This window comes from Mobula birostris, chromosome 2, assembly GCF_030028105.1.
Source record: "Mobula birostris isolate sMobBir1 chromosome 2, sMobBir1.hap1, whole genome shotgun sequence".
NCBI classification, from domain to species: domain Eukaryota; kingdom Metazoa; phylum Chordata; class Chondrichthyes; order Myliobatiformes; family Myliobatidae; genus Mobula; species Mobula birostris.
This window is the reverse complement of record NC_092371.1, coordinates 57,267,326-57,289,286: the sequence shown is the minus strand read 5'-3', so window position 1 is coordinate 57,289,286 and position 21,961 is coordinate 57,267,326. Positions and strand designations below refer to the sequence as shown.

General features: G+C 38.6%; 1 protein-coding gene across 1 annotated transcript in view; it reads left to right on the top strand.

Annotated features, from left to right (window-relative positions):
* tcea2 (transcription elongation factor A (SII), 2) overlaps positions 1-21,626 on the top strand; it is a 62,115-nt gene extending 40,489 nt beyond the window's left edge. Inside the window, exons 8-10 of the mRNA XM_072241486.1 lie at positions 14,492-14,638; positions 15,686-15,757; positions 18,135-21,626. Of these exons, the coding sequence (XP_072097587.1) occupies positions 14,492-14,638; positions 15,686-15,757; positions 18,135-18,143 (228 nt within the window). The 3' untranslated portion in view covers positions 18,144-21,626. The remainder of the gene's footprint in view (positions 1-14,491; positions 14,639-15,685; positions 15,758-18,134) is intronic.
* The last annotated feature ends 335 nt before the right edge of the window (positions 21,627-21,961 follow it).

Genomic DNA, 21,961 nt, shown 5'->3' with positions numbered 1-21,961 from the left:
GTGCTCCCACAGCTTTCGTTGCCTTGGTTTTTTCAACCTGCTCTCATGTGCCTCAGTCCCTGCTATAACTACAAAGAGTTACGAATTTTGTTTCTTATGAAGAAGATTGCCTAGCAAGCATTATTTTTATGATTGGTATTAACTTACAGTTGTAGGCTACAAGAAAGTTGTGATGAGAGAGAGAAAAAACGATGCTATTTTGGCTAAGATTGTCTTGGGAGCCACACCCTTTCCATTAATAAACCATTTGAAATCGAACATTAGCAGACACAAATGTAGACCTAACGAAACAAATTGTAAATGTAGGCTATACAACTGCACCTTATTTTTAATAGCCTGCTTCCAGCAATCAAACTCAGACAATGAACACAGTTAGCCTCTAATTTTTTATTGAAGTGATCACATTTACAATAATAGAATAGTCAGAAAATGAATGAATCACAATCTCAATATTTCATGATGCATTTTGCTTACATGTCGCAGTGCATTGAACAGTGTCACTCATTTTTCACTTGCTGCTTCCAGACACCTGACGTCTCTTGACTTTAACCAGCCTGTCAATATCAGGGACCAGTTTCTCTCGGCAGTTGTGATTTTCATGTCATTTAGATGTCTGTATATCAGCTGCGATCGCAGTCTGGATTTGTTAATGTTCATTATGGAGAACGCCTGCTTACAGAGATATGTTGTCCCGAACATGCAAAGGATCTTTGAGGCAAAGACTGTCATCTTGGGGTACATCGGTCCCAGGTATTGATAGAATGAGTCCACAGCCACAGTCTCAAATTTATATTTCAAAGCCGAGTTACACTGAATTTCAGTTAGTTCCATTTGGAGTTCCTCCAGCACATCTGATGCTACGTTGACAGCAAATGGTGAGCAAAATAGTGAGAATTCCTTCTCAAGCTGAGTGAAGACTTGGAAACGATTCTGAAACCCACTTTTCAGCCGTGATATTTTGTCCTTGTACCTGTCCATGTTGTCATTATTCCCATGAGCGGTACGCACAGACTGCAAAGAGGGGAAATGAGCTGGGTTGCTCCGGGATAGTTGCATCTCCCACAGGCTTAATTTAATTTGAAAGGCATGAATGCCATCGTAGTATTCCGTAACAAGTTTGTTGCAGCCTTGCATGTTAACATTAAGCACATTTAAGTGCACTGTTATATCCACCAAAAATGCAAGATCATGAAGCCAGTCTGGGTTATCCAACTCTGCCACTGGCTTCCCTTTCTCATTCATGGATAGTCCAATTTCCGTACATAATTGAAAAAAATGTTTGAGTACAACCCTCTGCTCAACCAGCGGACTTCAGTGTGGTAGGGTAGGCCGTGTCCAATATTACTTCCAGACAAAAGAGTGTCAAGTTGCCGATGGTCGAGTCCCTTGGCTCTAATAAAATTAACCGTTTTGATTTCTACATCCACGACATTGTCCATTTTCAGGCTCCTGCTACATAACGCCTCTTGGTGTATAATACACTGAAAATTCCAGAATTCCTGCTATGGATTCTTTGTCTAAACTTTCTCTCTGAGCTTCGCAACAACACCTGACATTTTCCCGACCATGGATGGTGCGCCATCTGTTGCCACGCTGACAGCGTGACTCCAGTCCACCCCCAGTCTGTCCAGGGCCTCGACGAGGCTGGAGAAAACATGGTTCGCCGTTGTGGTGTTTGTCATGGGCACCATCTCCACAAACTCCTCGGTGACCGTCAAAGAGGCATCAACACCACGAATAAATTTTCCCAATTGAGCTACATCAGTCACGTTGGTGCTCTCATCAATTGCAATAGAGAAGGCAATAAATAACTTCACTTTGTCTTTTAGTTGACTGTTCAAATCTCCTGCAAAGTCCCCGATTCTCTCTGCCACAGTATTTCTTGACAAGCTGATATTTCCAAAAGCCTGTCTCTTCTCAGGGCACACCAGCTCAGCCACCGTCAGCATGCATGCTTTGATGAACTCCCCCTCTGAGTATGGCTTTGACGCAGCAGCTATTTTGTTGGCAGTAATATAGCTGGCCTTGATAACTCCATCATGAGTCTCTCGACTTTTGGTGAACACTGATTGCTGTTTTTTCAGAGCTGCTTCAAGCTCGTTTACCTTTTACGTCTGAGTCATCCTGCGTTCTTGTCATATTTTTCCCCGTGTGACGTCTCATAGTGTCGTTTGATATTGTACTCTTTTGCCACAGCCACTTGTGAGCATATCAGACACACAGGTTTGCCGTTGACCTTACAGAAGAAAAAACGATCTTTCCAATTAACGTTGAATATCTGACCTTCGATGTCAACTTTTCTTTTCTTGGAAAGCATTTTGAACCACAGCAGCAAACAGTCTCAACCTTGCTACACGTGTTGCTTACCTGACTACTCTGTGTATTTATATTGTCTCTGACGATGTAAGTGGGGCCCTAGTGGTCTTCAGTGCAGGATGGTAGGTGCTTATAAACAACGGGTGGTTAACTGCCGCCTATTGTTTAATGAGTACACACAACAAGGTAGCGGTGGGAGAGAGAGCGGCTGCCATACAGATACATAGTAAATGGTCGTGAATATACTTTTTTTTCCGCAAATCATCCCGCGGGCTGGATTGGACCCCTTTGCGGGCCAGTAGTTTGCTACCCCTGTTATAAGGCATTTTGGAATGCACAGTGTTTGTCAAAGACTACCTATAAATGCAATTCCAAAGTCTGTATACAGTAGATCTATTTCAAAATTGTACAGTAATTATCTTTTTGAATTTGATCCAACCAATAAGTGTAAACATTCATCATTCATTTTTATGACAAGGTCATACATAATTTCATCTTCCTGTTCTATGTACATTTTATTATGTATTTTTTAGTTTGTACTATTTACTTTTGTGTTTAAGTTTAATTGTCATTCAGTCGTACACGAACATAGCCAAATGAAAGTGTTCCTCCAGGGCCAAGGTACAAAGCACATTACCAACAGTACAAGCACATATGATAGCAAAAAAATATACAGTCACAAAAAATATTACCTAATCCCTGAATGGCATGGCCTGTAGAATGATGGTGCATGAGATGTCCTGTCCAGTATGTTCTTCCATTGAGTGAACACTTATCATTTCCACTCATGTTTTCTCTTGTATCATATACTTTTACTATTGTTTGAATAATCTTTGAATTGTTGTTCATAGTTTAGTAGGGTTATTTCTTGAAACCACGACCCCAGTTTTGGAATCCACTAAATCTGGTGCATGTCAATTGTTATGTGCCTGAACATAAAACATACATTTGCAAGAAAAAGCTTGTGAACCCTTCGCAGTTACCTTTTTTTCTGCATTAATTACTCATTAAATGTGGTCTGAACTTCATCTAAGTCACCATAATGGACAAACACAATCTGCCTATTCTAATGACACAAACAATTGTACTACTACTTGTCCATACTGGGTACACCATTAAATAATCCCATTCTAGGTTCAAAAAGGTATGTGAACTTCTTGGGTAATGCCTTCTACAAAAGCTATTTGGAGTCAGGTGTTCCAATCAATGAGATGAGATTGGAGGTGTTGGTTGTAGAGGTGACCTGCCCTATTTAAAAAAACAGTCAAGTTACTGACAGACCCTGCTCAGGAAAAACAGAAAAAACTGTTTATATGCATCTCAATCAAAACAACTTTCAGAGGACTTTAGAAGAAAATTTGTAAAGATGCATGAAGCTAGTAAAGGCTACAAAAGCATTGCTAAAGACCTGAGTGTTCATCAGTCCACGGTAAGAGAAATTGTTTACAAATGGAGGAATTTTAGTACTGTTAGTATTTTCCCTAGGAGTGAGCGTCCAGCAGAGATCAGACCAAGAGCACAACATGCAAGGAAGTGAAAAAAGAGCCCAAGGACGTGCAGGAATCTCTAGAACTTGCTCAACTTTCTGTTTATATGTCCACTATAAGAAAAACACTGAACAAGAATGGTATTCATGGAAGGACACCACAGAGGAAACCACTGCTCTACAAAAGGAAACATTGTTGTACACAAAGTTTGCAAAAGGCCATTTGGATGTTCCACAACACTTCTGGGACAGTGTTCTGTGGACAGATGAGACAAAAGTTAAACTTTATGGCAGAAATGCACACCGCTGTGTTTGGAGGAAAAGGGGCACTGCACGTCAACCAAAACCTCATCCCAACTGTGAAGTGTGGTGGAAGGAACATTGTGGTTAGGGGCTGCTTTGCTGCATCAGGGCCCGTGGACAGCTTGCAATCGTTGAGGGAATAGAGAATTCAAAATAGTATCAAAACATTTTACGGGAGAATGTCAGCGTAGCAGTCTGTAACCTGAAGGGTAATAGAAGTTGGATGATGCAAGAAGTCCATGATCCAAAACACAAGTGTAAATCAACAACAATGTGGCTTAAAAAGCAGAAAATAGCTGTTTTGGAAAGGCGAAGTCGGAGTCCAGACCTTAACCCAATTGAGATGTTGTGGCATGACCTAAAGGGGGCTGTTCATGCAAGGTCTCGCAGAAATATTGATGAACTGAAACAGCTTTGTATGGAAGAATGGTCTAAAATTCCTCCAGCCATTCTGCAAGTCTGATCAGCAGCTACAAGAAACATTGGGTGGAGGTTTTTGCTACTAAGGGAGGTTCTACCAGTTATTAAATACAGGGGTTCACATACTTTATCCAGCATGGACTGTGAATGATTAAACAATATGTTCAATAAAGACATAATAAGTGCAATTGTCTCTGTGTTACTAGTTTTGGTAGATTGTGTTCGTCTATTATTGCGACTTAGATGAAGATCAGACCACATTTTATGAGTAAGTAATACAGAAAACCAGGTAATTACAAAGGGTTCACAAACTCTTTCTTGCAACTGTAGAACATTACAACACTGTACAGATCTCTCTGGAGCTAAATTACTGTTACTATTGCAGGACCATAAGTGAAATCTTTTATTATAGAGTGGTAAAAATAATTAACCGGAAGCAAATCATATATGCTCTATGTACTTAACAATCTTAACTCATGGGTTTTTATTTTGCAAATTGACTGACAAATAATAGATATGATCTCACTTACTATGTTGGAAGTGACCTATTATGACTAAAGGTGACTGCTATGATACAAAGTGAAATAGAAACATAATTAAGATTTGATTTTTATTATACATAGCTGTAGAAACGCTGCATTGACCTTTGACTGGTCATTAGAAATCTTAATAGGAATTTGTTTCCACTTAGGTTACATTTCCTATTGGCACCAGGAGAATGTAAATTGTTAAGTATTAATAGTGCATATCATCTGTTGAAGATAATTCTCATTATAGTAGAACATGCACAATGGAATGAAGTATTGAAGCAATAAGTTGCTTAGAGCCTTCTGGTATCTAATGATGCAGCCACTTTTTTTATATTTGCATTTGCCTTGCTTGCCTATTATGCCAAAATACAATGCCAGGTCAGCCATCCCTTTGTGGCAAGGCTTGCATGCTATAATAGGCTACAAAATGAGTTCAAGCAGCATCACTGATGATAATGCGTTCCGCCCCAATGAACCCAATACATTCTATGCACACTTTAATCTGAAGGGTAATAAAATGACACCATCCACCAGGCAGCCACTGATTTACCTACATCCAGTCACAGTTGCAGATGTCAGATCAACCTTCCTTGAGAGTGAACCCTTGGAAAACATCTGAATGGATGGAGTCCTCGGCATGTCCTTGGGTCTTTTGCAAATAGCTGGTTTAAGTATTTACAGGCATTTTTAACCTCTCCTTACTTGGGTTCCTATCTACTGGTACCAAAGAAAAATAAGGAATCCGTGCCTTAATGACTACACCACAGTGGCTGTGACATCTATCATCATGAATAGTTCAAGAGGATGACCAGGGCACACATCACCTCTGGTCTTTCAGACAACCCAGACTGATTGCTATTCAACTACTGCTGAAACAGGTCCATGTGGGGGTGCCATCTTCCTGTCCCTATACTCATCTCTGGAATATCTGGATAACAAAGATAACTGACAAAAGAGGTGGTCATTGATTTTGGAAAGTAGGATGGAGGACACACCTATGTATTTATCAATATTGCTGAGGTGGAGGTAGTTGAGAGGTTCAAGTTCCTAGGTGTAAGGAAGAAAAATCACCAGTAGCTAGTCTTGGTCCAACCACACCAGCAGTTCGTCTTGGTCAAGAAATCAGGAAAGAATGCTCTTCATTGAAAGCACGAGATCGCAGATAGAAAAAAACGTAGAAACATAGAAAACCAACAGCACAATACAGTCCCTTCGGCCCACAAAGCTGTGGGCTTACCTTAGAAATTACCTAGGGTTACCCATAGCCCCCTATTTTTCTGAGCTCCATGTACCTGTCCAGGAGTCTCAAAAGACTCTTATCGTATCCGCCTCCACCACTGTCGGCCAGCAGCCCATTCCACGCACTCACAACTCTGCGTTTTTAAAAAAAAAACACTTGCCCCTGACATCTCCTCTGTACCTACTAACAAACACCTTAAAACTGCCCTCTCGTGCTAGCCATTCCAGCCCTGGGAAAAAGCCTCTGACTATCCACACGATCATTGCCTCTCATCGTCTTATATGCCTTTATCAGGTCACCTCTCATCCTCCGTCGCTCCAAGGAAAAAAGGCCAAGTTCACTCAACCTATTCTCATAAGGCATGCTTCCCAATGCAGGCAACATCCTTGTAAGTCTCCTCTGCACCCTTTCTATGGTTTCCACATCCTTCCTATAGTGAGGCAACCAGAACTGAGCCCAATACTCCAAGTGGGGTCAGACCAGGGTCCTATATAGCTGCAACATTACCTCCAATGCTTGATGAAGGCCAATGCATTGTATGCTTTCTTAAGAGTCAACCTGCACAGCAGCTTTGAGTGTCCTATGGGCTCAGACCCCAAGATCCCTCTGATCCTTCACACCGCCAAGAGTCTTACCATTAATACTATATTCTGCATTCATATTTGACCTACCAAAATGAACCACCTCACACTTATGTGGGTTGAACTCTATCTGCCACTTCTCAGCCTAGTTTTGCATCCTGTCAGTGTTCCGCTGTAACCTCTGACAGCCCTCCACACTATCCACACAACACCCCCAACCTTTGTGTCATCAGCAAACTTACTAACCCATCCCTTCGCTTCTTCATCCAGGTCATATATAAAAATCACGAAGAGCAGGGATCCCAGAACAGATCCCTGAGGCGCACCACTAGTGACCGACCTCCATGTCGAATATGACCCGTCTACAACCATTCTTTACCTTCTGTGGGCAAGCCAGTTCTGGATCCACAAAGCAATGTCCCCTTGGATCCCATGCTTCCTTACTTTCTCAATAAGCCTTGCATGGGGTACCTTGTCATATGCCTTGCTGAAATCCATATACACTACATCAATCTGCCTTCATCAATGTGTTTAGTCACATCCTCAAAAAACTCAATCAGGCTCGTAAGGCACTACCTGCCTTTCACAAAGCTATGCTGACTATTCCTAATCATATTATGCCTCTCCAAATGTTCATAAATCCTACCTCTCAGGATCTTCTCTATCAACTTACCAACCACTGAAGTAGAACTCACTGGTCTATAATTTCCTGGGCTATCCCTACTTCCTTTCGTGAATAATGGAACCCTCTGATTCTCCGGAACCTCTCCCGATCCATAGATTAGATTAGATTATAAGGACATGCAGTCCTCGTTTATTGTCATTTAGTAATACATGCACTAAGAAATGATACAATGTTCCTCCAGTATGATATCACAGAAAAACAAGACAGACCAAGACTAAAAAAACTGACAAAAACCACATAATTATAACATATAGTTACAACAGTGCAAAACAATACCGTAATTTGATAAAGACCATGGACACGGTTAAAAAAAAGTCTCAAAAGTCCCATCATCTCTCACAGACGGTAGAAGTAGGAAGGAAACTCTCCATGCTATGAACCTGCAGCACCACAAACTTGCCACTGCAGCACCCGACAACAGCCGACTCTTGAGTCCGTCCGAAAACTTCGAGCCTCCGACACTGAGCACCATCTCTGCCAAGCGCTTCGACCCCAGCCCCGGCCGCCAGCAACAGGCAAGGCCGAGGATTCGGGGCCTTCCCCTCCGGAGATTCTTGATCGCACAGTAGCAGCGGCAGCGAAGCGGGCATTTCAGAAGTTTCTCCAGCTGTTCCTCCGTGCTTCTCACATCTGTCTCCATCAAATCAGGATGGTGCACGGCTCATGACGCAAAGATCATTACCAGAGGCTCAGCAATCTCCTCCCTCGCCTGGGGTACATCTCGTCCAGTTCCGGTGACTTACACAACTTGATGTTTTCTAAAAGCTCCAGCACATCCTCTTTCTTAATATCTACGTACTCAAGCTTTTCAGTCCACTGCAAGTCATCCCTACAATTGCCAAGATCCTTTTCCGTAGTGAATACTGAAGCAAAGTACTCATTAAGATCCTCTGCTATCTCCTCCGGATCCATACACACTTTAACACTCACATGTGATTAGTCCTATTCTGTCATGTCTTATCCGCTTGTTCTTCACATACTTGTAGAATGCCTTGGGGTTTTCCTTAATCCTGTCCACCAAGGCCTGCTCATGGCTCCTTCTGGCTCTCCTAATTTCTTTCTTAAGCTCCTTCCTGCTACCCTTATAATCTTCTATATCTCTTATCGTTACCTAGTTTTTTGAACCAGCTAGAATCTGGAGCAACTGGAAGAACTTAGTGGGTTGAGCGGCATCAGTGGGAGGAAAGAAATTGTCAATTTTTGAGCTGAAACTCTGCTTTGGAACTGAAATTCGAGAGGCAAGAAGGCTAGCATAGAGAGGAGAAGGAGAATGGCAGGAAAGGACAAGCATTTGGTGGATTGAGGAGGGGTGTTAGGTAGGGGAGATGAGCAAGGCTGGAGTTGAAAGAAAGTGACAGGTGAATGATAGATGGAGGTAGACAGGAAAAAGAAAACACAAGTTCCACTCATCCCTCAATACCAATCATTCCCTCACTCCTAGCACTTTTCCTAGCCCTTGCAGTAGTTATAAAATTTGTTCTTGCGCAGTTGTTATAAAATTTGTTCTTGCATATTCTCCCTTAGCACTATCCAGAGACCTAAACAGTCTTTCTAGGTGAGTCAAAGGTTCACATGCATCTCCTCCAAATGTGCCTACTGCATTACTTTTCTCTCAACGTGACTACCTCTACATGGACAAGAACAAACGCAGACTTGGAGAATATTTTGCAGAACACCTATGCTCAGGTCATAGTACCTATCCTCAGTTTCCAGTTGCTGACCATTTTAACTCCCCATTCCCCATTCCAAAAATGACTTGTCCATCCTTTCTCTTCTCTACTGTTAGGATGAAGTACTTTGCAAACTGATGAAGCAATGCCTCACATTACACCCAATGGCATAAATATTGAGTTTTTCAATTTTAGGTAGCTCACATCTCTCCCCTTTTTTCTTTTCCCTCTTTAATTCCCCCTTTCTCCTCTCCCATCTGGTCTTCACATCTTTCCTCCCACCCCATCAATAAACTTCACTATAGGTTTCCTCCCTGTTGTATATTTAGTATCTTAGTATTATTCAAGTAATAAAGTAAATATATTGTTTAATTAGGCATTCTTTGTTTACATAATTCATTATGGGTTATATATAAGAAGTACGTGAATAACGTGTCGTGCCACCACATCATATATGCACACCCTGCTTAAAGTAAAAACAAAACTTTCTTAAGTTCTAAAACTAAGACGTGCATTCCTGGCTCCATCTTTCCTTTCAATTAGTTTTTATGTTTTGGAGTTACAAAACATTAAAGCAGTGACAAGTAAGTTTCAAAAAGAACCTGAAACTACTATGCAAACACGAGGAAATCTGCAGATGCTGGAAATTCAAGCAACACACAAAAAATGCTGGTGAACGCAGCAGGCCAGGCAGCATCTATAGGAAGAGGTACAGTCGACGTTTCGGGTCGAGACCCTTCGTCAGGACTAACTTAAAGAAGCAGTTTTCAGTTAGTCTTGACGAAGGGTCTCAGCCGGAAACGTCGACTGTACCTCTTCCTATAGATGCTGCCTGGCCTGCTGCGTTCACCAACATTTTTTGTGTGTGTTGCTGACACTACTACCTACCTTTTGAAGTACAGTGAGACATTTGTGCCAAAAAACAGCAGAACATGATTTCTTCGCCAGTGAAGATGTTCGAGGTTTTAAAAAAAAGAGGCAGGAAATGGACGGAATTTACGGGTTCATAAGCAGTGAGTACCAGCTGATGATAATGGTAAAATAAAAAAGCAGAAATGGCTAGCTACATCGGAGCAATAGATGTGTTGGATTGCTCAACACATAACTGGCTCATGTACATGGAGTAAATTGAGTAGTATTTTAAAACAACTTGAATTGCCAATGAGAAGCGAGTTTCAGTTTTGCTGAGTGCATTGGGATTAAAGGCATACAGTGTGCTTGGAAGTTTGGCTGCTCCAACCAAAACAGCTGAAATGAGCTTTGCTGATACTGTGAACATAATGCATGAACATTTAGGACTGAAAACTATTGTAGATTGCAGAATGCTTTAGTTTTCATAAATGGAATCAAAAGGAAGTGTGCAAGGCTGAAGAAAAGGGATTATCTGAGCATTGTCAGTTCAGTAATGAGCTTGATGCATGTTTAGTTTGTGGAATCTTACAAGAAGGCATTCAAAAACACTTTCAATAAAAGGCTTCTAACTGAAGCACAACTTGCATTTAAAAGAGCAGTTCAAATAGTTGTATTATTGGAAACAGCAGACAGAGGTACAATTGACTTGCAGTCAGGAGTGAAAGTAAGTGTGAACAAAATTACAATGTCAAAATAGAAGCATACCTGGCTGAACAAATTGTGTTCCTTTTGTGACAGTGACTCTCCTACACCACACCAATGCACATTTAAAGGTGAAACTTGCAGAAAATGCAACACATACTGTACAAACAGCATGTTGGGCAGACAAAACTAAATAGACTGGACAGAGAAGAGAAAAAACTAAAAAGTCAAGTTGCAATTTCAAAAAGAGCACTAATCTGCATGCTGTTGATGAGAAATTTAAGAATGATGAAAGTGACACGGTAGCTTGGGATTTACAATGTGAAAATGTGAAAACAAACAGAAAAGCAATATGACTTATACTAGAAGTGAATGGCAAATTAATTAAAATTGAGTTAGACACTGGTTCGGCTGTCAGTCATACTACGAAATGAGTTTGAATGGCATTTCAAAGATACTGAACTGAAGCCTGCAGATCAGAAGTGGAGAGAGTGAGCAGCTTCAAGTTCCTGGGTGTTAAGATCTCTGAGGATCTAACCGGGTCCCAACATATCAATGTAGTTAGAAAGAAGGCAAGACAGCGTCTATACTTTATTAGGAGTTTGAAGAGATTTGACATGTCAACAAATACACTCTAAAACTTATATAGTTGTACCGTGTAGAGCATTCTGACAGGCTGCATCACTGTCTGGTATGGAGAGGCTACTGCACAGGACCTAAAGAAGCTGCAGAAGGTTGTAAATCTAGTCAGCTCCATTTTGAAAGTACCCAGGACATCTTCAGGGAGCGGTGTCTCAGAAAGGTAGTGTCATTATTAAGGACCTCCAACACCCAGGGCATGCCCTTTTCTCACTGTTACCATCAGGTAGGAGATACAGAAGCCTGAAGGCACACACTCAGTGATTCAGGAACAGCTTCTTCTCCTCTGCCCTCTGATTCTTAAATGGACATTGAATCTTTGGACACTACCTCACATTTTTTAATATGCAGTATTTCTATTTTTGCACATTTTTAAAAATCTACGCAATATATGTAATTGAATTACTTGTTTATTTATTATTAATTTTTATATATTTATTTTTTTCTCTCTGGTAGACTATGTATTGCATTAAACTGTTGCTAAGTTAACAAATTTCACATCATATGCCTGTGATAATAAACCTGATTCTGATTCTGAGATATCCAACTAAGAAGTTACACTGGAGAAAATATAACTCCTGTGGGAATGGGATCTGTAACATTGAAATACAATCCACAATGGGCCAGCATTGTGGAGCTGTGATTGGCTTAGACGACTACAACTTGATTCGAGATCCATCCACTAATTGCATGCCACCGCCCCCCCCCCCCGCAATAGAGTCAACTTAAGGGAATTAAGAAGGGTACTGGATGATGCCACAGTAGTGTTAAGGATGGCATTGGAAAACTCAAAGCATATCAAGGGTAAAATGGTGTAAAATAAAAATCCCAGGCCCAAATTTTATAAAGCCCATCCAGTTCCTTATACATTCAATGATAAAACAGCCAGTGAGCTAGATTTCATGGAGGTTGAAGGAATTCTTTCCAAGATTGAGTGGAGCCCATGAGCAATGCCAGTGGTCCAAGTAGCTAAGAAAAATGGGTCTGTCAGGATCTGTGGTGACTTTATAGTCACCATATCAACCCAGTATTGAAAGTCAATACACTCTGCACAGGATGTCTATGCAACCCTTTCCAGAGGGAAACGCTTCAGCAAAGTAAATTTGACTGAGGCCTACCTACAGATGGCAATGGAAGAAGCGTTCAAAGTGTTTCTCACTAAAGGCCTTTAATGCTATAAATAGGCTTATTTTTGGAGTAGTATCTGCTCTGGCACTCTGGCAGAAAACTATGGACCACCTGATGCAAGGCTGCTAAGGTCCTCAGTGTTACCTGGATGATGTCATCCTTACCATAGACGATGTCAAGGAATATCTGCAAATTCTTTGGACAGTATTAAAAAAAAATTAGAAGATTAGGCTCAGAGCACAACACAAGAAGTGTGAATTTTTTAAACCAAGCATCACTTACTGTGGTCGCACCATTTCACAGCCACAGGTCTCACCTGCCAAACAGAGTGATTCAACATCCTTCCCCTCCACTCCGGGTCAGGAAAGATGTTATCCCAAAAGAGAAGTAAGCCTCCATGGTGATGAAACATTTAGGCCTGAATGGGGCAATTTAAAATTTACTATGCTGTGGATGTCTTTATAATGTATTATATAGTATAATGCATTCTTCATTGAGTTGGAGTTCTTAGCTAAACTGGGATTTATGGTGTATTTAATATTTGAGTAATATTGTAAATGTATTGTTTGATTAAAAAATTTTTGTTCATGTGATTTGTTATGGATACCTCTATCTATCGCCTACCAGGGTCTTCCAACTCTACCCCCACTTGCCTCCCCTATCTGGCACTATGTACCTGTCATCTTCCACCCCTCATCAGTCCACCAATTGCCTTGAGTCCTTTTGTTGCCATGCCACAGCCTTTCTCCTTTCTCTGCTGGCCTTCTTGCCTCTCCACTCAGTCCTGATGCATGGTTTCGTCCTGAAATCCTGACAGTTTCTTTCCTCCCTCATATGCTGCTTAACCTGCTGAATTCTGCCAGCCAGTTGTTTTGCTGTCCTTCATTAAATTCCTGCTGCCTTGGAGAAGCAGCAGACATAATCAAATACCACTCCCACTCCTGTCATTTTCTCTTCTCCCTCCTCTTGGGCAAAAGCTTCAAAATAGATTACCAGGCTCAAAAACAGCTTCTGTCAGGTTGTCATAAGACAATTCAGTAAACCTTGTAACAAAAAGATGAACTCCTGATCTCTTGATTTACTCCATCTTGTCCTGTGCACCTTATTTGTCCACCTGCACTGCATTTTTCCTGACACTACACTTTCTATAATTGATTTTTACTTTATACTATCTTGATGTACTGATCTTTTGAAATGATCTATATGAATGGCATACAGAACAGTTTTTCATGTGACAATAATAAACCAATTGTCAAATATTCTTGCACATTGGACCAGAATCAATGATTTTCTGTTCCTTCTTCCCACATCTCAAAAAGTTCCATGCCACATTTTCTGCATCTTTTCGGCTGATAATACTTAAAGTAAATTTTTGAACTTGGAATTATTTTAAGTTGATTTCGCTCAAGGTGATATAATCAATCTTAAAAAAAATTTTAAAATTTAGTTTTCACATTGAGCCTACAGACCTTTGCAATTTTACTTTGAAATTGGTTCAGTTGCTAGCCACTTTAAAATAAATTAATATGCCCTGGCTGTCAATAAGATGTGGTTACCTGTCACTCAGTAAAGAAAACTAACATGATGCATGGATAGTAGCAGTCATTATAGTTCGTGGTTTGGCTGGGTGCTGATCCATAGTGAATACTGCTTGATGTTCTTTTAAACAGTTTTAGCTAAGTGGTTGGAAGATCTGAAGAAATCTGAATTGGCCAGTGTTGCTCAGCTCTAAATCAAATTAAATTAGATATTTTTATTAGACTTAGATGTCTGCAAAATAATCTTCAGGTGTGCAGTAGGTAAGGCTGAAACATTTTTGTATTGGAATGTTACTTTTTAGTGAAAACTCATTTTGAACAATTTTAAAGGAAGGATTTGAAATCTTTAAAAACTGGGTTCAGATTTTTACCAGCCATTTTTCCCCCCAATAAAACTGAAGGAAATGGCAAGTGATGAACTGAGAGAGATTCGAAAGGCTTTAACAAATGAAGCTATCAGAGAACATCAGATGGCCAAAACAGGTGGGACTGAGACTGATTACTTTGTTTGCGGAAAGTGCAAGAAGAATAACTGCACTTACACACAGGTAAGAATAAGGCAGTATTACGATTAATTAAACAATTGTGTGTTTTGCATATACTGCATGGCAGGGCTACTTAGCCGAGAATTGCTGGAACCAGCTTCTTTCAGACTTCTGCTTTCTGTGTTTTTGAAACTGGAAGTTTTTGTGCCCGTTTCAGTTAAGGATTTTAGTTAAAGCTTCAGGAGTTAATTGTCAATAAAACAATCATGGTTTTGTGATAATTTTTTTTCCAAACAGTGTTTTATTTTCTATAAAGAAATTCCAAGTGTGAAAAGGCTTTTAAATAGTTTTTAAGATTTTATAAATTTTTTTTTACTCTAGTAAGCTCTCATTTATCTCTCAAGTACTGTATGAGGCATTCAGGCCAGTTTCTGTAGTTGTCACAGAAAATTATTGGTAAATATGAGACAACTTAAACAACCTTGCTTTGACATTTGTTTGGTTCCTCTTATGTGCATTAATTTTGACCAGCCATTTGTCCTGACCCATCGTTTCTTGCACTGAGCAAATGCCTTTTGAAATGGACACGAATAGAAGGAACTTAACAATTATGTTTGGAATTGCAAATATGATTGCTTACTTGTAAATGACAAGTTTTGACCAAATCCATGACCAACCTGATAGGCTGGGCTTAATTACTAAAATATTTAGAGATTCTTGATTGCAATTAACTTTTTTTTTGGAAGAGCATAACAGCTTTGCTACTTTTTCAATTTAAATGTATTTGATAAATTTAAAATTACATAAAAATCTTGATTCACTGTGTGTCATATTTTGCTTTAAATTCATAAATGTCTTTGCAAACTTCAGAATAAATTTATTGTGCAAAACGCGATTCTTGTAAGCCATATGTTTTTATTTTAAATTTTGTTTTCACCAGTCTACGATTCAAGTAAAATCCATCAAACTGAGTCGATATGTAGTAGTTCAGTTCAGATTTTTGGCATGTGTAAATTAATTCTGTCTAGATGGATTTGCCACTTATAATATTGTCCTATTAATAAAAAGCTCACATTATCAATACATTATCATTATTTCTCTGTATTCCAGGTCCAAACACGAAGTGCTGATGAACCAATGACTACATTTGTTTTTTGCAATGAATGTGGCAACAGATGGAAGGTATGTGTTCACATGTTAATTCCTTTTGGAAATTGTGTGAAATGCTGCTTTTTAACATCTTTCAAACTCCACCAGTGGGTAACTGGCAACCATATAAGGAAAAAAAAATAGTGTTATTTGAAATAAGTAGGTTCATCTGGGCTATTGGATAACAAAATCAGCTGGAATCAAGGATTTAAAAAAAAAAATCAAGGTTCCTATAATCCAAGAGTCATTTTGGCCCTACCTTGTGTCAGGAGAAGAGGTGGAGGAATATGCGGGTAAAATGGTTAATTGGAAATCTGAAGGGTATCTTGGCAGCTGATTCAAAGGATAACCAAAAACCCTCACTATTATCTGCCTCAAACTCTGAAATACTTGCCTGGTCTGTAATTACCTTGTCTTTATTCTTTCTATTCTTGCCTGCCCTGTCTGTGCCTATTGCTGAGGTCAATTTGCCACTGATTTGAAAATAAAAAGTACTTTCACAGTTTCCTATCACACAAACTCAGAGGGCCCCCAACAATCATCACTTGGACATGTTTTATCCTTGTTTGCTACTTCCTTTTTAAATATCAATGGATAGGGTGTAATTGAATGAAAACTCTCTACAATTTCCTTACAAAATGGAAATATTAGGGATTCTCCATATTTCAGAAGGGAGAGTGAGGATGTATTTACTCACTACTATGAAATTCTGTAGTCCTTCTAGAGAAGTGCTCCTGAATTGTTCTTGGGCATTGTGTGGTTTGATAGCATTTGGATCTTAGTATGTTAAAGGTATATTAATGTAATTCCAGTCAGGCAGGTGTGTAACTTGGAGAGGAATTTATAGGTGGTGCTTTTCCCATGTCTTCCTTGGTGGTAGAGATCACCAGTTCGGGAGGAACTGTCGTTAGTCACCAAGATGAGTTGCAGCAGTGTGCATCACCAATGGTGCATATCAGAGCTGGTGGTGGAGTGACTTTGTTTCTAGAGGTTGATGTAATGGCTTTGCTTCTTGTAAGGAGTTAGAGTTGCAAATCTCATGAAGCTTCCAAATTGATGCTTTACAGTTCTGGTCACCACACAACAAGAATGATATGGTAGCCATATAGAGCGTGCAGAAGAGATTCATCAAGTTGTTTCATAGAATGGAGACTCTAGTTACAAGGAGAAATTCCATAGGCTGAGTTTATTCTTACTGGAAGCTAGAAGACTGAAAGGTGATCTTTTTGAGATTTATAAAGTTGAGGCAGAGATGGAATCTTTTTCTGGTTTTCTAGATCTAGAGGTCATAGAATTAAAGTGAGGGAGGTGAAATTTCAAGTAGATCTGATGAGTAATTTTTCACACATTTGATAGTGAATATCTGGAATGAGCTGCCAGAGGAGGTGTAAATGCACTTACAACATGTAAAAGTTGTTTAGATATATAATCAGATCGGAAAAGCATTAAGGGGTTATAGGTAGGCATAATGTGAGCATGTGGGATTTGCATAGATGAACATCATGTTGGCATGGACAGTTGGTGGTTGCATGTAGTATGATGCTTTGATTATAAGTTGATGGTACATAAGTTAACGTTTCCTTTTGACATCAAAAGAGACATACAAGTCTATGTCAGCCCTCAGAGCAGCCCCATTCCTATTTAGTCCTCCATTTTTGTCTATTAACATATCACCCACTCACCCCAACCTTGATTCTTATACCAGCCACCTATTGTACGGGCATTTTATAGTAACAAATTAATCCATGAGCCACAACTTTTGTAACTGTTGGGAAACTGAAGCCCCAGGGAAACCCTCACAGTTACAACATGCTGGTGACTCCGGAGATCTGAATCAATTGCAAGCTGCTGAAGTTGTCAGGCAACAGCAACTGTTCTGCTGCAAGATGTTACAATTAATAAAATACTGCCTGATGTCAGAGACAGGCAATCTAACATTGCAACTGTTTTTCAGCTCCCAGATTGATGTTTTGGCCAAGGCCACAATGAGATCTTGAACCTGATAATTCAGGAGCAATCCAAATGTAATAAAAAAAAATTGAACAATAAGTACTGCTTGATAGCAGTGAAGTTAACTTTTGTGTGCATTTTCAGTACTACAGCTGGATATAGTCTTTGCTATATTTACAAATAAGTCCACATGAATTCTGGTAAAACAGAATGATGACAGATGCAGTGACATTTGCTACTATAAGCTTCAGACTGAAGCCTGGGATTTGAATAAAGTTTCAATAGCTGAACCATCAGCTTTAGCCCAGCGATTCAATTGTGTAATTAAAACATGACATTGGAGCTAACCAGTATCTTATAAGAGATCACTATGCTTTTCTAAAGGATTGTTTTTAATTATTAAATCATTGATAATTTGAATTACTATAAGGTAAGCTATCTAAAAATAATCTTTTCTTAGTTCTGTTAATAGAAATTCAGAAGACTACTTTGAAGATGCAGCTGGACCAGCTAAATGAAAGCTCTAACTTTAAAAGTATCATGTATATTAAATTTCTCATTTTGCTACGTATATTGTTGAAAAGTAAATAATCTGACATGCAGCGATGGAATTGAATATTCTAAAATTATGCAGCCACTCAGATTTTGTTTAACATATTGTGTGGTACAGTATTGTGTTTTAAGCTTTATATAATTTAGGTTTTGATTTGTCATTATTGGTATCAGATCGATCTATCAGATAACTTTTTAATTACATTGTTGTGACTGTTCAGCAATACAAATGCTTCCATATTTATAAATTTGATGTTTACTTTACTTTTTATAATTATTTCATAAATTGTAATCTCTGTAGAAAGTGTTATAATTGCAGAAATCAGCAGATTCCTCTAGTAACACAACTGCATTCAGAGTATTTGATGTTAGTGAAAAGTGCGAAATTTGTATCATTTGTGAAATTCATTGGGGGAAAGCTCATCACAGAATTTTTGGTGTGTTGGATGTATTTGTTTTTAATTACCACAATGCATTTTAAATTTTAAAAAAAAGCAGATTAAATTTTTTCATGTAATTCCTCCTGTATTTTTTTAAACAAGCTGGCTGACACCAACGCAAAAATATAGGTTTTAAGTTTGAATGTTCAGTTCTCATAAAATATCTAATGCTTGCAGTTTTGCAGATTTTTTTTCCTCAAGCCTTTGCATCAATTATTATTATAGTCTGTACATTTTGGAATGGTTATGTATGTGTAAACAAAGTGCAAAGAATTTATAGAAATTAGCATTTGACTTCAGGATTTCATTTTGTCTGATTTGTTGTATTTAATATACTACCTGTGTATTTTAATTTTGTTCTTAAATTTCTGTGCCTCACCATTGCCCAGATTGGAATGAGATGAGCAAGCTGTGTTGGATTCCTCCATGTTCAAGATGTCTTATAATGAAACCCAAGCCATCAGAGCTCTTTATTGTTAGAAATATACCACTGATAATTACATTGATTCCATGATTAACTTTAAATGTAGACATAGTAGAAGCTAGATTGGATCTTGAAGTTTTATAAAATGTTAAAATTATAGTATTGGGATTTGGCTATCTATGCCCAATGCTGTTTGTTTTTTGCATTGGTACTGCCTTGTTTCATTTCTTGATATCACTATATTTTCAGATGCTTGCTTTTGCTTAATTTTTAAGCACTATGTTCAGTAACAAGCTTGAGTATAGCTTTTTTATTAACATGTTGTGTTGAAGGAATTGATCTTTTGTTCTTCAAGTAAATCTCAAATCCATAGTATTGATTCTGAAATATGTTTAAGTAATTTTTCATTATTGACCATCTAAAGTTTTTTAGTGTTAACTAAAAAGCTTTTTTTTTTGGTCAGTGATTATAAAGCCTATGTTTGAAAAAGTATTTCAGGTGTAGGATTTTATTGTTGTGCAGATGTTTGTGACCCATATTCTTTGCAAATTGATGAACAAAAATGATCATCGATGTGGTCTGAATACAGTATTTCTTGCTACTTCATTCAGCAGTTCTTAAAATTACCATGAATGTAATCTACTTGTAGGAAACAAACTTCATTTTGCAACTAAAGAATATGATCTTTTTGTAAGGCTAAACATTTAGTGTATATGGTGATTGCAAGCAAATCAAGTTTGCATTCCAATCCTCAGGATAACAGTGAATAATCTTGGGAAAGTGGGGAAAAATACAAGGATAGGATCCAGATTGGTTTATGAGAATGATCTGGGAATTAAAGGGTTAATGTATGAGGATCATTTGAAGGCTCTGGGCCTGTACTTGCTGGAGTTTAGAAGAGTGAGATTTCATTGAACCCAATTGAATATTAAAAGCCTAAATAAAGTGGACGTGGAGAAGATTTTCCTATAGTGGGGGAATCTAGGACCAGAGGGCACAGCCTCTGAATACAAAGATGTCCCTTTAGAACAGAGGAGGAATTTCTTTAACCAGAGGGTGGTGAATCTGTGGAATTCATTACCACAAATGGCTGATGAGTTGGATATATTTAAAGTGGAGCTTGATAGGTTCTAGTTCTTGATTAGCAAGGGTTTCAGATGTTACAGGGAAAGCCGAGGTGGTTGAGAGGGATAATAAATGAGCATCGACAGAATGGTGGAGCAGACTTGGTGGGCCAAATGAGCTGAATTAGGCCGTAAGTCTTATTGTCTTATGGTCTAAAAAGTAACAATTCCTCACTGGCATCCAAGTTACTACGGTTCTTGGCAGAGGTGATATTAAACAGAAGTTACTCTGCTCCTTGATAATATCAGTCTCTGAAGCAGTGATGACGTAATAGGCATCTACTTGGATTTTGCGTGTGCAGTTTTGTGGAATTTATAAGCAACTTGCATTGCTGATCTGCAGAGTTCATCTCCAAAAATGAACTAGATAGAAAAATCAATGTTTATCTGACCTAAACGATTTGCAATATACAATATTTCCAATGATGAATTGATTAAACAGCATTGTAATTCTGGCCCAAATGGGCCGAGAGCATGTTGCTCAAGTTGAGGGCAACTTGCCAGCCTGTATTAATCAGTCTGGTTGTGCAATAGGAAATGCTGAATTGCCAAGCTTGGGTTGAGATGATAAAATATTGTTTTCAATGTATGAGCCATGTACCTTAACAAATGTAAAATCAGTGTTGTTAAGGAGTAGCAGTAGAATCATGTGTTTACGTTGTAAAATGAGTACCTTGATGTTTTATGACAGTTTTGAAAGGGCCAAAAAGAGGGTAGGATGTAATTTCTATGATAGATCAACTTAAAATGGTGTATATATCAGGAAGTCTTCCCAAAATGCAGGCCACAACATCAGTGTGTTTCTGGTCTTTACCACACTGGTCCTTTTTCATACTGTCGGGCATAAACTTCACTCCAGGTGCTTGGAGGCCAGTAGTATTTGCTTACTTTGTAATTATCTATAGATTGCAAGTAAGGATAAGTTTCAAGCTTTGCAAATTGTTCAAATTTTGTGATCAATAAGATTTCCCATACTCTCTGCTGTTTGCTAAGTGGGCAGTTCCATCACTGATCATAGAGTTTGTGAGATATTGGAGATTTTTCAAGAAGTATTTTTTTTCTACAATTGAAGTACCTATAGGGGATTAGTATCATAATAATAATAAGCAATTTACACACAGGACTTTATTGTAGATGTGATGTGGTTTGAAAGCATAGTTGGAATTAATTCTGTGGGTATTTCAGAGACAGAGTCTAGTCTTTTTTTGTGTTTGAATTTATTCAAAAGAAATAAATACATCAGATGGTACACAAATACATTTATAGTTAGCCTGGCATTGATATCTCTGTGCATGTGCTATTGTGATGAACCTGAACTTCCCATATGAAAGCAATATGATCTAATTGTAATTTTTTCTGATGACTTTAAGTTGGTGCGAAAAGGTACTTAGCATTATAAAATAATAATGAGTTGATATGAATTAAATTTCCACTTGACTAAATCTTGGGTGTCATTATTCAATGTTGATCAAATTAAACTAAGAAATGCCAAACATCTAGAAACTACCTTTGCAACACGAGACTGTCCAGCCTAATTTAAAACCTTATTAGAATGGAATAAAAATACTAGAAGTATTGGAAGCCATGAATAGAAGAACCAAGTTAATGTTTTGGATGACTTGTCTTTCGTCAGAGTTTGAAACAGTTAACTAAAACTCAAGGTGCTTTGAAAACAGGACAATTAGGGGGAGAAATATCCATAATGTAGAAGTGCAATGATATAAGAGATGGTAATGCAGGGTTAAAG